Below are 14,582 nucleotides of genomic sequence, written 5' to 3' on the forward strand. Positions count from 1 at the left end.
TATTATTGTTGTTGTTGTTTCTATATATTATTTTGTTTATTATAGATTTACTCATTATTATTACTATTATTATTAGGAGGAACATGATTTAGGTCAAAGCACAAATAAACCCACTTTTTTTAGCCCATAAACCAATCAAATCGCGTCAAGACGGTTTACGATGTACTTTTTGCGGTCCAACCCAATCATTATTTTTATTACTAAATATTTTTATATTATTAAATCTAATTATTAAAATAGTAATATTAATTTACTTCTTAGATATTATTGTTATTAGATATCATCATCAAGTATTAATATATTAATACAAATAATATAAAATAATTATTATTAATTATTATGAATTATCATTGTTATCATTAATTATTATTATTATTAATTTATGATTATTAATATTATTTATTTATAACTATCATTTAAAAATATCTAAAATACTATTATTATTTTTATTCATTATTATTACTTATCATTATAATTATGATTTAATATTCATATTATTCTTGTTTAAAATATTATTTATATATTTATTACATTCAGTTTAATTTAATTCAATTCAATTCAATTCAATTCAATTCAATTCATTTCAGTTTAGTTCAGTTCAGTTCAGTTCAGTTCAGTTCAGTTCAGCTCTGATAAGTTCAGTTCAGTTCAGTTCAGCTCTGATAAGTTCAGTTCAGTTCAGTTCAGCTGTTTTATGCCGAAGAGAACAGGCCCTTACTGTTCCATTGTTTTATTAACCTTTATTTTATTTTATTTTATTTTTTTCTTTTCTTAATCTTTATTCCATTTTCCTTTTCTTTTCTTTTCTCTTTTCTTTTTCTTGTTATTAACAACACCAATTTGACCCAACTGTGTAAAGTTCAAGTAATTATTTTGTTTATTATCTTATTTTCTTACTAATGTAATTATTTAATCTAACAAAACTTGTTATTATTTGTAACTCTTAACCATACATAATATATATACATTTAATGAACTAATTATCCATTACTTGGACATAAAATAACGAAATTTTGATTATAACTTATTATTAACTGAAAAATTTGGCCACTAATTATTATTATATAATTTAAGGAAGTTTAAATTTTCGGGATATTACATCAACTTTATTTTTATTAACTTAAACAATTATTTTAACACAGAGAACTAACTTTATTATACTCATTTTATTTAAGAAACATCTTCAAGTTATAAAAGATTAAGTTAACCAAAACACACTAACTTAATTAGGTAAGCTAGTTTAGGAAATTTATGGGTTTTAGTTTTAAAAATAAAAGTAAACAAAATAAAACAAATAAAATTCAATAAACAAAAAGGAACAGGAAAAAGGATGTTTTAAAACATCAATTTCTCAAAATGAGAAAAGGCACAAGGAGGAAGGAAAGGAGAGGCGATAGAGAGCGAAATAGGGGAAGAAAGGTGGTGCTGGTGTGCGGTGGTTTTGGCCAGCGCACGACAAGGAGTTCACTCATGGTACACCCGGATGTACCATGAGCATGGTACACCCAGGGGTATTTTTGTAATAAATTAGAACTTCAGGTGCTCATTTGACACCAAATTTGCTCATAAGGGCATTTTGCTCATTTACTCATTTGCTCATTTTGCTCATTTTGTAATAGAAATGTTTGCTCATTTTCTTAAATGAGTAGAAATGTTGGCTCATTTGTTCATTTTGCTCATTTGCTCATTCGCTCATTTTTCTCATTTGGAGAAAATAGTCTTGGGTGTACCATGAGCATGGTACACCCATGTGTACTATAAATATTCTCCACGGCAAGGCGGAGGGTGGTCAGACCGTGGTACGAGTGAAGGAGGTTGGCGTGGCTAGGGGCGACATGAGACGCTGCGAAGGGTGGGTAAAGGTTGGTGTTTGTCGCGGGCTGCAGGGTCGCGAATTGGGTTTTGGGATGGCTGTTGTCGTGGCTCAGTGGTTCGATTAGTGGTTCAGTGGTTCAGGTGGTCGGGTGGTCTAAGGTGGTTTCCGGTGTGAAGATAAGCAGAGGAGGTTGTGTTTGGTGGTTTGATTATCATTTTTAGTTTTCAAAACCAAAATTAGAAATTAAGGAAGAAGAGAAATGAATTGAAGCAAAGCTTTTAAGATTGTTTCCTTGAGTAATTTGGTGAATGAAATTCGGTATTTATAGAGGAGGTTGGTCAGAAATTTTGAGTTTGGTCAAGCTCCATTAATGGTGGATGTATGAGGTGTGAGGGCTATGGAGTAGCTTATAAAATTTTTACTCCTAATATCTGAAATGTGGACTGAAATTCAATTTTTCTACTGTCAAAGGCTGCAATTTTTGTTGACAAATTTGGCTTATTTGCTGCTGTGAATCAGACGAAGAAGAAGGAAGGGAGGTGAACAATATCTGTTTTCCTTTTCTCCCCTTTTTTTGTTTTGTTTTTATTTTTTTTATTGGTTTGGACTTGGCATTTGGGATTTGCTTATATAGATGGATAACTTGTATAAGGGTACCCACAACCAAATAAAGAGTTTAAATATTTAAAAATAATGAAATGAATAATAAAACAAGTAAATGATTTAATTGAAACTTGTTAAATAAATCAAAATTAAATTAAATCAGTATTTTAATAAACATAATTATCAAATAAAATCGTATTATCATAAAAATAATTTTAAGTAGAAATAATATTAAACCTTAATAAATAATAAAATAAGCTTTGAAAATTTGGTGTATTACAACAATGTTATTATATTACTATTTACTCCTGCTTATTATGTATTAGTATCCTGTTAGAATTGTTTATTTATTTGTTACTATGCAGTACTCATCTTTGCCGATTACGTGCTTTTGTGTGTGTATGTTGGTCATGACTATGCCTTATTGATCCTGTGATCACTCATTTGGGTGAGAAGCCTCTAGGGATCAATAGTGCATTGTCCATCTACAGATTTAAAGATGATGCATCATGAGTCTGGATTGGAGAGCTTCTGTAGATTGATAATAATACTTTCAGTTATACTTTTCATAGTTGGTTTTGGTTTTAAGTTTGACTTTGACTTTGTTGGTTTGACTTTTGGAGTTGACTTTGTAGTTTACTAAGTTTTAGTTAAAGCGTTCGTTATTATGTTTTCCGCATCAAAATTCTGAATAAGCTGATACGTTATTACACAAGCGATAAATACTTTGATGATTTTCTAAGTTTTATACTTCCTCCGTTTCATAATAGATGCCACATTGTTGTTCAAACGGACTCCTAGGCAAAATTTCCTAAGCATGTTTAAGTAGTATAAAATGAAGTAGATTAATTGTAGTGGTCCCATGCGAAAAGGAGGGAAAAAAAACTGTTGGGGACCACATATAAAGTGAAGTAGATTAGTGTACTTAAAACAAGTTAGTAAGGGTAAAATGGTAAAAGTATAAGGCAAAAGTTATTAAATAAGGAAAAAAACATTGTTGCATCTATTTTGAAACACCCAAAAATGTACAATGTGGCATCTATTATGAAACAGAGGAAGTATTGAGTTGGAATTTTGGAAAATAGAGAATTGTCAGGGTGTTACATTTTCGTGCACATTACACGAAGTACTTTGTTCCGATGTCAATGTCTTGTGATTAGTCTGGAGTGGTGGTGCCCTAATTTCGCTTCTTCCGAATCGTCGTGTGTTTTGTGAACTTTTGATGTTACATTTTACATATCTTCAACTTATGGAACAAATCTCTAAACGAGGCTGCGAGATAGCTGGCAAGTGACAACCTAGTATGAATATTTGTGAAGGGGCAGTGCTTTTTACTATAATTTAGTCTCAGATATGAAGTGACGTTCCTTTGCAAATGCATGAGTGTATATTGTTGATTTGTGCTAATGCATGAGTGGAGCAGTCTTCTAACCTGATAATATTTGTATATCGATGAGTATGGATTTATGTGATCATGGTTGATACCACATTTATGGAGAGCAATCTATCTTAAAGCAGAATCTGGCTACTAAGTGTGAAAGCCCCTTAAAATTATAGACGCACAACATTAAGTCGCGTAATTAAATTCTAACAAACAAATCCATATAAAGTTCCCAAACAAATCATATTTTGAAGGAAAATCTGCACAAATTTGGGGATCGACCAAACCAATTTCGCAGCGTAGAAGTACTAATGGAGAGTAAACTAAAAGAATACGTAAAGTTTGCAATAAAATGTAGAGAATTGCAGCAATTGAAAATTGAAAAAAGTACATAAAGCACGAATACAAGTTACAACAAAATTGAAAAAAAAATGTAGAAAATTTCAAAAAGAAAAAACAGAAGAACGGGTTGATTTTCTACACTTCGTGCACTTTTCTTAAAAATCAAGACCCAATTCGCTTAGCAAGAACATGAATCGATTTCTTCGCTTCTACCGCATGTAAATGGAGAAAGACGAAAAAACTATGTTGGTTTCATAGGGAGAAAGATGGACGATGGAGGAAGAGAAGATAGAGAAATGGGGTAAAATTATAGTACAAAGGTTTTCGCGAATTGGGTTTGATATGTGTGTCATTGTCATCTTTGATGTACCAAGATAAACATTTATAATCAGAATGTTGGTCAAGTTGATGATTTGGAACTCTATTGAGTATGATGAATTCATGGTTTGGGGATTATGGCTTCTGAAAACTGCGAAGCAAATACTTTTAATGGGTAGTAGACTTGCAAATTAGGTCAGACGTCTATGTTAGGGGACTTCCCAATAGTGCAAAAGTCTAATTTAGACGCTTGACCTGTGGTGCAGGCGCCTTTATTAGACGCCTGACAAGTGGTGCATGCGCCTTTATTAGACGCATGTAGCATGGAATAGGCGTCTAAACGAGGCGCATGAAAATATTCTTATGCGAAAAAAATGATGATCATATTTCATGCATTTTAATTTAAGGGGAGCTTAAAATCTATTCTAATATGCAAAGCATACTAAGGAAATACCCCAACATAACGCTGGGGGTAAGGATCGAACCCCTGACCTCAAGGATCAGAGGGGAGTGCTCTACCACATGAGCTAGCTCCTCATCCTTACTATTTAACTAATTTATGTCTATTATATTATAACTACTCTAATATGTTAAAAATGTAGATATAGCATTATAATATGCTAAAAATCTACGTATAATATATCATGTAAATTTTACATTTAATATGTTAAAAATCTATATATATATATAACCATTATAATATGCTAAAAATCTACACATAATAAATCATGTAAATTCTACATTAACTATGTTAAAAATGTATATATAATACATCATGTAAGTCCTACATTTTTACTTAAACATAGTAAATTCTATCATGTAAATTTTACATATATTCTACCATGTAAAGATATTATTCTACTAGATATTCTCAATTTTAAGCTTAAACTGATATTTTAAGCGCATAAGTTAGATCATGCTTTTACAAAAGAAAAATATCAGATCCAATGGTCAGACGCCTAAAATAGGTGTCTTACCAGCCGGTCAGACGTATAAAATAGGCGTTCAACCATCTGGTAAGGCGCCTAAATTAGGCGTTCAGGCGGCTAAGCTAGACGCATGACCTCAGGATCAGGCGTCTAACTTAGGCGCCTGACCAGCTGGTCAAACGCCTAATTTAGACGCCTGACCAATTTCACCGTCGAAAAAAACTCACATTGTTTGCCATGACGTCGGAGGTGATTATTCTTGATTGGTCAAAGCTGGTCAATAGTGGTCAACGCCGGCAAACACCTTGGTCAATGCCGGAAATGTTGGTAGAAAATGAAAGTGAATAAAGAAAGTTTGGTGGTGGTTTGTGTGATAAACATGAGAAGTGTGAGGGTTTAAATAAAGAAAGGAAAAGAAAAAAAAAGGAGAGAATGCCATATATTAAATACAACCCATGTATATGTGTACAAAAATACAGGACATTAGTAGGAAATTTCAGGGCGGTATTTAGCAAAACTCAAAAAGAATTGGGGTTGGCTCAAATAATGAGTTTTCCATCTTCCCTAACAAGGTCTAAGGTTCAATTCCTACTCCCAAGCATTTGTTTGGGATCTAAGGGATGGGGGTTGCGGGTGTCAAGTTTGTAATAGGCCTTTGGGTAGGGCCTGTGCAAGGACAACCAAAAAAGTTATTCTTACCATTTTTTTTTAAGCAAAACCCAAAAACAATCTTAAACTACATAGGTATAGCCGTACAGGCGAGTAACAGTCCAAAAGACGTGGTGACGGTGACGGTGACGGTGACGGTGCCCAACTCATACGCAAATTCAATTCCTTTAGAACCTCTTATACGCAATTCGTCACTCATACTATAGTTCCAAAGCTCGAATTGCAGAAGCTCGTTCCAGGTTCTTGTTTTGTTCCTTAGATGAATCTACTTGTTTTGTTGCGGATTTTGGTGTGGAATTGCGATTTTTGAGATATACTTCATGTGATTGTTCATGCGATTGGTTTTATGCGGTTCTTATTGTTTGTTTCATGAATTCAACTTATTTTTTCTTTATCTCATATATGTTATTTCATGTTTTTAGGGATAATTTACATATTATAAACTTATGATTCGAATTTCTGGTATAACTTCTTAATTCATCTTTGTTTCATGGAACTAAATGATAAGAAAATTTATGTTACAATTTGTAGATGCGCATATTTGTGCTCACTTGTTCTTGTTTAATTTCATCAGATCAGTTTTTCAAGACCTCTTGCCCTGGCTCAGGGACGGGCCTGTGCCTCTAATTATTAGAATGTAACCTCTTAAAATCGGACACAACACTTTACTTGGATACTACATTTTAAACTAAAAACTTGACTTTTTTCTACAAAATAGCCGAGTCAGACATTTGGACCCCGTATCCAAGTAGACACTCAATCCGTGTCTGATTAACATAGGAATGGATACATGCAAAGATTTAGAGTTGTCAATATTGGGTTCATTTCCTGTTGTGCTGACAGTCTGACGCTCTTGCAATAAGGATTTAATTGCGACCTCTTATTAGAAGTCCTAGATTTCCATCCCTGGCCATGCAGTAGACAACTTCTTCGTTGTATAATTTGTAATTGCTGTCTCAGTATTCACATAATGCAGAAAAGGCTCATTTTATTATGTGCTGAGTAATTAGATTTTCGGTTTTCGCAAGTGCAGTGTACAAGATAAGCTGACTGGTGCTGTTAACGGAAAGTTTCTTTCTGCTGTGCAGTGTACAACATAAGCTGACTGGTGCTGTAAACACAAAGTTTCTTTCTTGAAGGTTCCAATACAAAATGGATGAGATCGTTAAGTCTGTGGAGGAAGTCAAGAAACAGTGGGATGAAAGAAGTTTTGAGACTCTAGGACATATAAAGGCGATAGAGGATTATGGCAAATCTAGAGATATTAGTGGAGAGAAAAATTCTCTTCCTAGATTGAACGGTCTGGCACAAGATGGGCTGGCTATGCTTAATTCATTGCTGCTCAAGCTTGATATTCTCGCTCCACAGCTTCCAACCTATGATGAGGTTCAGTCTGCAGAAGCTCTTCTTGAGAACTGGAAGCAGCAATCTCAAAGGTGATTGTACAACTCATCATAACCCTTCTTCCCCAATAAAAGTGGAAGAAGAAGAAGAAAAGAAAAAGGGAACAGAGTGTACTTTTTTTATGATTTTCGTACTCGGAAGAACACTATACAGTGTTCCTTGTGTGACTTGCCATGTGTGTCTTAACCACATGCTTGACTTTTGATAATGTCCGACCTATTCTATTGTTGAGCTTTACAATCAGGTTTTTGCTCTGTTTTTTAGTTTGCGAATTGCTTTGAGAAATGCTAATCTGCAAGCAAAGGCAAACATGAGGAAAACTGCTAAGCAAGAGGTAATTAAATAATCTTTAGTGTACTTTTTTTGTGCAAATTTTGTACCTCTCTTCTTCTTCTTTGTTTCTTTTTTTTCTTCCTGAAAATTCTTTCTTTGTTGTTTAATGGCTTTTCATAATGGCCTTCTCCTAGTTATGCCTCACTGCTTAGTAAATTCTTTTGGAATGGAATGCAATAAAAGGCAAATTCAAGATTAGTATAATAGGTTTCTGTCTTTATAAGACTCAGAATGTCTCTGTCTCTGTCTCGTTTCTATTTTCTTATTTTTGTGTTTATATCAGAGTTATTTATTTATGATAGCAGATCATAGAATATCGACTTCATTATGATCAGAGAACTAGTACATGAGTTATATTAGGATATTGTATTGTTTACTAATTCTCCAAGTAGTGTTTAGGCTATAATTACACTCAAGATGCTTTGTTAGTTCTATGATATGTGGAGTAAATTACATTTTATGGTTTTGTTTGGAGACGCTTGCCATCAATTTAGCATGGGTGCGTGTTGTGTGCTAATTTAAGGCTATCATTTGAGTATTTTTGTGGTTTTTAGTCCTTCTGTAGCCGATTACTAAGTTGGTGGCGTCGTACGAAATCCATAACCCTTTTTGGGCAAGCATCTTCTTGTTGTGATCATTAAAGAACCACTAGATGTTTACTTTCTGCTTCCGATCCCATCCAGACAACCATTATCTACTGGAGGATTGACTGTATGTTCGAAATAACACTCTTGACCTGAAAGCTCTGTAGATCATAAGTTGCTTGCTTCGAGCATACCCTACTTATAGGCCTATACCCTCGGGATTCATCTATGGATATTTCGTATATGCTTGAGTTTGCACCTCCATTATTGTTAATATAGTGCTCAAAAGACCAATTAATTAATTTGCCTACAAATGATATCATTGGCCTGTAAGATTATATGTTCCCAGCTATTGGACCTGGCGATTCTCTCATATTTCATATATGCTTGACTTTACATCTCGGACTTCTCAATAAAACTTGAATGATCACTTGGTTAATTTGCCTACAAATAATATTAATGCCGATAAGAATATATGCTACTAGCGATTTTGGGACTTGTCAAACCTCTCATAGTTGGGTTTTTAATAGGCTGATCGAGTGGAGTTCTATCACATACTCACTTGTTGAGTTAATGGGACAAAAGTATGGACACGACACTGACGTGCTCCCTAAATTTAAGCTCAGTAAGATTCTTAGGAGTTGAAGCAGAAATTGCGTAGACAAGAAAGTAGGCTAATAAAGGAATTAAGAACTGTTGAAGTGAGGCTGATGGCACGCCTAATCCTGTTGATTCATTGAAGCGACAATGAAGGCTAAATGTCTGGTGTTATTTTGGCCCTGCTGCTGCTACATCATCTGATATCGAAGGACAGTTCAAAGATGTAATTCAATTGTTGCCATGAATTGCAACTTGCAAGTCCAAGAGAGAAAAAAAATTAGCAAAAGTAGATGAAGTGTTGTAAGGTAATCTACCACATAGTGTTTCTGATAGGACAATTTGTGATGTCAAGATGTCCATGGTTAAAGACACACTTTCTGTTGATCTTTTATAGATGAACTTTACTTTTCCACCAGGTCTCCGTTGAAGCTTCTTTTCACTGTACGTGTTAATAATTTGCCATTGTTTTCATCACTTCGGTGATGAAAGGCCTGCTATTCTTTTCGCCTTTAGAAATTGTTCCCGAGTTATTTCTAAGAGGAAGGAGAATGATGTGGAATGAAAGAAAAAGGTAATAATTTGAAGTTCATGATTAGCTTAATAGGTTTCTTTGCTTCGGAAATTTCTAAGATCATAGGTTAATTATGATTTTCTTTATATGCTTTTATGGGATATTAGAGTATTAATTTTATTTTGATCTAGAAAGTACAATCTTAAATTATCCAAGGATATTAGATTGTCTCCTCCCCCCCCCCCCTATCAACCCCAAATATGCTTTAATACTTTTCAAAAACTTGCAATTTACTGAATTTAGAATTTGCTTCGGGAGGTTTTTTTCCATCATGTTAAACCAAGATTATGCTTCCTGTCCTTTTTCTAGTGTGTCAACTATTAAACTTCTACATTCCTTGCAATTCCTTTTGGGTTTTATCATGGATGTAAAAGAGTTTTGTCTCTATGTGGCCGTTGTATTGATTGCAGAGGGAACTTCTTCTAGGAGGGGGCAGCGAGTCCACTATGCGCAGACGTAATTTACAGTATGTACCAAGCCTCATTACTGTGGTGTTAGAGGGTTAGATAATCATTGTACAGTTCTCTCTCTGTATGACTTGCAAAGTTCTAGTTTACAATATACTGCCAATTTAACTAAGTAAAATTGCATTATATTAAATTCAAGAACAAAGGCTGGGATGACGTCCGCTGCAGAAAGTATCACCGAGAGCCTCCGTCGCACTCGCCAACTAATGGCTCAGGTCAGTACCTTTTTTATGGCTACAACAACCTATATAGTTTATGGTTTGGTATTGTACTTTGATGAGCTCATGTTTTCTCTGTAATCTTATCTTTCACCAAGCATAGGAGTTGGAAAGAAGTGCAAGTACATTAATGACTGTTGGTATGTTATTTCTCCCTACTCCCTAGTGCCCCTATCCTTTTTCTTGGCTACAGTTTTCCACTTCTGTTGTTTCTTGCTTACTATGACTCCATCTTTTCCGTCTAAATTCAACTCTCGGATGCTCGGCATACCAGATCTTTTGTTTCCTGTAAAAAGTCCTGGAAGTATTGATGAGTTCGGTTTTTCTTGGAATGTTTTTCCTTGTTAGTATCTTCTCCTTGGTTAAGCTGTTTTTATTGTTCTGATTTTATCCTAAACTAAAACAAGGGGGTTGCTGTGAGATCACTTGTGTTCTGTTAGTTGTTACAAAGGTTGAATAAAGACCTAAAAATTAAGTGTGAATTGGCTATCTTAATTTTTTTTTTTCTTTCGGGAATAATATTTTCCTTATCATCTACGAAATAGGACCCTACTATTTTGATTTCCTGTTGAATCAGAAGGAAAATGAGAAATCTCGACGTTTTTGCTTGCAGATGTAACTGTTGAAAATTTATTAGGGTTCTAAAAATTTAATTTAAGGTTAATTAGTTGGAAATGCCCATTTTGTCCTGTAGAGGAATCAACTGGAACATTGAAGAAAGCAGAAAGTGAATACAAAGGCCACCGATCACTGTTGACACGAACGCGTAATCTGCTTTCGACGATGCAGCGTCAGGATATTATTGATCGGTATGACAAGCTCTTTCTTCCCTCCCCTGTAACTATTATTTGCATCCCAACTATGCAAGCTGAAATATTAAGATAAGGGTATTATTGATCGGTATGCCAAGCTCTTTCTCCCCTTCCCTGAAACTATTATTTGCATCCCAAGTCCCAGCTATGCAAGCTGAAATATTAAGAAAAATGTTAAATCTCTTTTGCAGTGTCATAATTATTGTGGGGTTCCTCTTGTTCTCTCTAGCTGTTCTTTACGTTGTTTCAAAGCGTATTGGGATATTGAAGCTGCAGCGAGTAGTTGTTGCGTCCATTAAAGCGGGTATGGTTAAAGGAGCTCGTGTTAGACAACAAGCAGCAGGAGATGGACATGATGTTTTGCAACATGGTATACCTCCTACAATCATGGCAAACCCAGCTCAAAATGTCTTGCATGATGAACTTTGAATTTTTCCTCTTCATATATGATATAAATATACAAATTTGAGAGGGAATGACTATTCCATTAACATGCCTTAATCATTTAGCATATTCTCTTTATTACATGTTGATTTTCCCTGTTCACCTTTTTTCTGGAAGAGAAAAATCGCATGTTGATTTTGTGAGACAGGAAATTTCAGAAGTTCAGTATTACTCCATGTACATACTCGTAAAGATATTTAAACCAACAATGAAAGTGTGATATGGTATTGGCTTCGCTATGTTCTGCAAAAATGTTGTAAACCTTTTATAACAATGATTTACTGTTCTATTTCCGTTTGATCCATCGACATTGTCGCAAACTGCTGGAAATATCAGCAAATCTCAAACCTTTATTTTGAAGCTAAAAATGGCTACCTGATTCTTTGTTATGCTAGTAGCCAGAAATTCTTGTGGGTTTTGGTGTTGAGAAGATAGCCTCCATTTTGGTTCTTCTTCTGTACTCCAACACAAGTGCACAGGCTGTTTTCTATCAGAAACTCCGCCGTGTCTACTACTTTTGATCCTCCTAGCAATGGACCTCCAGTTCTTCTAGCTCTGTTTTTTGATCCAAGAATAAAACAGAATTCAGATATAAACATTTTTCTCACAACATCGTGATTCCAATATATGAATGTCCTTAAAATTTTATGGGATGCAAATACTTTGTTAAAACAATAATTACTCATTCCAAATTAGTTGATGTATTTCCTGAAACACAAATGATATGGATTATGTGCTTTAATTATGCTTGTATAGTTGTATGGAGGTCACCACACTATAAATATAGTATAATCTTGCCAAGCTATTATTGTTTATTTATTTATTCATGAGATGGGTAATGTTAAAAAATGAGTTTGTCTTGTATTCTCTATCAACATCAAAATTACACATTTGCTTTGGAAAAAGGAAAAAGGATAAGAAGAATTTAAAAAGATAGCTGAAACTGAAAATTTAGGACGTAGGAACTGAAGAAGAAATCAATATATATATATATATATATATATATATATATATATATATATATATATATATATATATATATATATATATATATATATATATATATATATATATATATATATAAAACTCAAAGCAAAAACATGATATGTTGTCACATGTATTCTCTTTCTTCATACAATCAAATGACATATTAAATAATAAAAGTGTGTGATACGCTTCGAAGCACAATACAATGCATATACCTATTTTTTTCCACTTTTCTCAAGTGTTTGATTTAAGAATTCAAATTCACATTAATAAATGATTAAGGGCATCACCCAAGCCAATAACTAGTTATAGAGTAAAATAGATGCGTGGGTTTGACCATGCAGGTTATAATACGAAGTAAAGATAAAAGTGAACCAACGTATTTTGTGAACTTAGTATTAGAACATCATCAAATGGTTTTTATTAATTTAGCTGAAGGACACACGAGTACCATTTGATAGTTTACAATATCCTACAAAAAAATTTCATATGGAGTAGTATATTGAAATCTACAGAAAAGATTGCAGCATTTTGAAAACTAAAAGTAGATTAAAGTTTGATCTCCAAACTTATTGGAGCAATAATAGAAAGAGCATGGGAATGCCAACTGGTAGGAAGAGTATAATGGGAAAATGTTGATATTTTGATATAAAGGTTGTTGCAAGGTGATGATGAACTTTGAACAAAAGCAGTATGCACGTAAGACCATATTTCCCTATATTGAAAAAGTGAGGAATAGCTCAATTGATTAAAGCTTCTCCCTCGATTCTAGGAGATCTCGAAATCGATAATTCTTAATTTTTTGTCCTTGTGGCCTCTCTAACACCCAAAAAAAATAAAAAAATTTCCACCATATTCACAGCTAAAATGACTTAGAAAAGTAAATAGATTAAGCAGAGACTTACCCTAAGAGAATATTGGAAAGATTTCGACGTTGACCAATGATAAGAAGGTCAATAGCTAACTTCTTGGTATGGGATAAAACAGTATTAGCCTTGTCCATGCATCCTTGCTCCACCTTTTCCACTCTAACCTTCATATCAGGATGTGCTTTCTGGCATGCCCTCTTCATTACCTTTAAGAAATCTGCATCCTTCCCACCTCCATTGCCATCCATAACCCCATTCCCACCAAAGATGCCTACGACGCCGCCTCCGAAAATGCCACCATTTCCAATTATGCTGCCACTGCCGCCTTCAGTTGGAGTATTTGAGGTGACATGAGTGTGTTCAAGCTGCTGCTTTCTAAAGAAGGAGCTCAATGAATTTAAGCCAAATGCACCTTTCCTTGGACAAGGGCTAATTACATGTATTAAGATCATCTCATCCTTCTCTAGTATTGCATGGGCTAGGGCATATTGTAAGGCACCTGCAATTGCAATACCAGATTCATGAAATCTTAGAGCCTTTTATACAGCTTATTAAGCTTTATGCTCCCTTTGTCCATAGAATAAATGCAACAGTTCGCCAATGCACAATTTTGTCCATTAATAACTTTTATTATCTAAAAACATCTTATGGTGAAAGTAAAAAATATGAATGGCGTAAAAGTCAAAATGTTGCATTTATATCAGGATGGAAGGAGTAATAATTTGGAAATTCGTTAATAAGCCTAGCCTTATGTATATAACTAAATTGCCTGCATAGGGTAAGGGTAGTGTTATGATATTAGTATATGGACAATGTGGATATGGATATTGTGCATGAGAGAAACTATATGTGGATATGCTAGTCACCTGCAGACTCTCTGGTAGCGTCGGCAACCACCATGACTCGTCGGCCCCCGGTTGTTTTGGTGCCGGCAGTGTCTTCCATTGCAACCATCTATACTAAAAAATGATTGACACTACCAGCCCCAGCAAAATGTACTGGTGTTTCAGCTTATCATAAAGATGGAGGAACAGGATAGAGAGGTGTTGAAGGATGTTGACAATTTAATTCTGTGTCTTGCATCAAATTGGAACAAAGGCAACATTTGCCTTCCCCTCTCCTCAACTTCTCACCCCCTCACTTTTCCTGAATCACAACTTTGTTTCCTAAATTTAGGAGGATATCAATATTTGCATTTTGTGCATAGAAAAAGGAGGACTTGGTCAATGACAACT

At 34.3% G+C, this 14,582-nt stretch overlaps 2 protein-coding genes across 4 annotated transcripts; one reads left to right on the forward strand and one right to left on the reverse strand.

The window, feature by feature from the left end:
- Positions 1-6,043: 6,043 nt before the first annotated feature.
- Positions 6,044-11,593, forward strand: LOC104884182 (uncharacterized). Of its 3 annotated transcripts, none has more exons than XM_048641486.2 (8): positions 6,044-6,297; positions 7,147-7,494; positions 7,727-7,796; positions 9,961-10,016; positions 10,157-10,232; positions 10,339-10,375; positions 10,930-11,044; positions 11,277-11,593. In XM_048641486.2, exons 2-8 carry the CDS (start codon positions 7,211-7,213, stop codon positions 11,344-11,346), a joined length of 708 nt encoding a protein of 235 aa, XP_048497443.1. In that variant the 5' UTR covers positions 6,044-6,297; positions 7,147-7,210; the 3' UTR covers positions 11,347-11,593. The 3 variants fall into 3 exon arrangements, with proteins under 3 accessions (XP_048497443.1, XP_048497442.1, XP_010667094.1); XM_048641485.2 differs by having other exon boundaries at positions 6,049-6,297; positions 7,092-7,494; positions 11,239-11,593; XM_010668792.4 differs by having other exon boundaries at positions 6,051-6,297; positions 11,239-11,593.
- On the reverse strand, positions 11,478-14,301 carry LOC104884181 (hypothetical protein). The gene is made up of 3 exons (XM_010668791.4): positions 14,214-14,301; positions 13,384-13,846; positions 11,478-12,046 (listed from the first exon to the last, which is right to left on the reverse strand). The coding sequence occupies exons 1-3, from the start codon at positions 14,299-14,301 to the stop codon at positions 11,878-11,880; spliced, it is 720 nt and encodes a 239-aa protein (XP_010667093.1). The 3' UTR covers positions 11,478-11,877.
- Positions 14,302-14,582: the final 281 nt, after the last annotated feature.

The sequence above is a fragment of the Beta vulgaris genome, chromosome 3 (genome assembly GCF_026745355.1).
Source record: "Beta vulgaris subsp. vulgaris cultivar EL10 chromosome 3, EL10.2, whole genome shotgun sequence".
Taxonomy (NCBI): Eukaryota; Viridiplantae; Streptophyta; class Magnoliopsida; order Caryophyllales; family Amaranthaceae; genus Beta; species Beta vulgaris.

Coding starts and splice junctions, on each gene's coding strand:
- LOC104884181 (XM_010668791.4), bottom strand. CDS start 14,301: ATGGTTGCAATGGAAGACACTGCCGGCACCAAAACAACCGGGGGCCGA. Junction 13,847..14,213: donor CGCTACCAGAGAGTCTGCAG/GTGACTAGCATA, acceptor TTGCAATTGCAG/GTGCCTTACAATATGCCCTA. Junction 12,047..13,383: donor CTTTCCAATATTCTCTTAGG/GTAAGTCTCTGC, acceptor ATCAAAAAACAG/AGCTAGAAGAACTGGAGGTC.
- LOC104884182 (XM_048641485.2), top strand. CDS start 7,211: ATGGATGAGATCGTTAAGTCTGTGGAGGAAGTCAAGAAACAGTGGGAT. Junction 7,495..7,726: donor TGGAAGCAGCAATCTCAAAG/GTGATTGTACAA, acceptor TCTGTTTTTTAG/TTTGCGAATTGCTTTGAGAA. Junction 11,045..11,238: donor CGTCAGGATATTATTGATCG/GTATGACAAGCT, acceptor TCTCTTTTGCAG/TGTCATAATTATTGTGGGGT.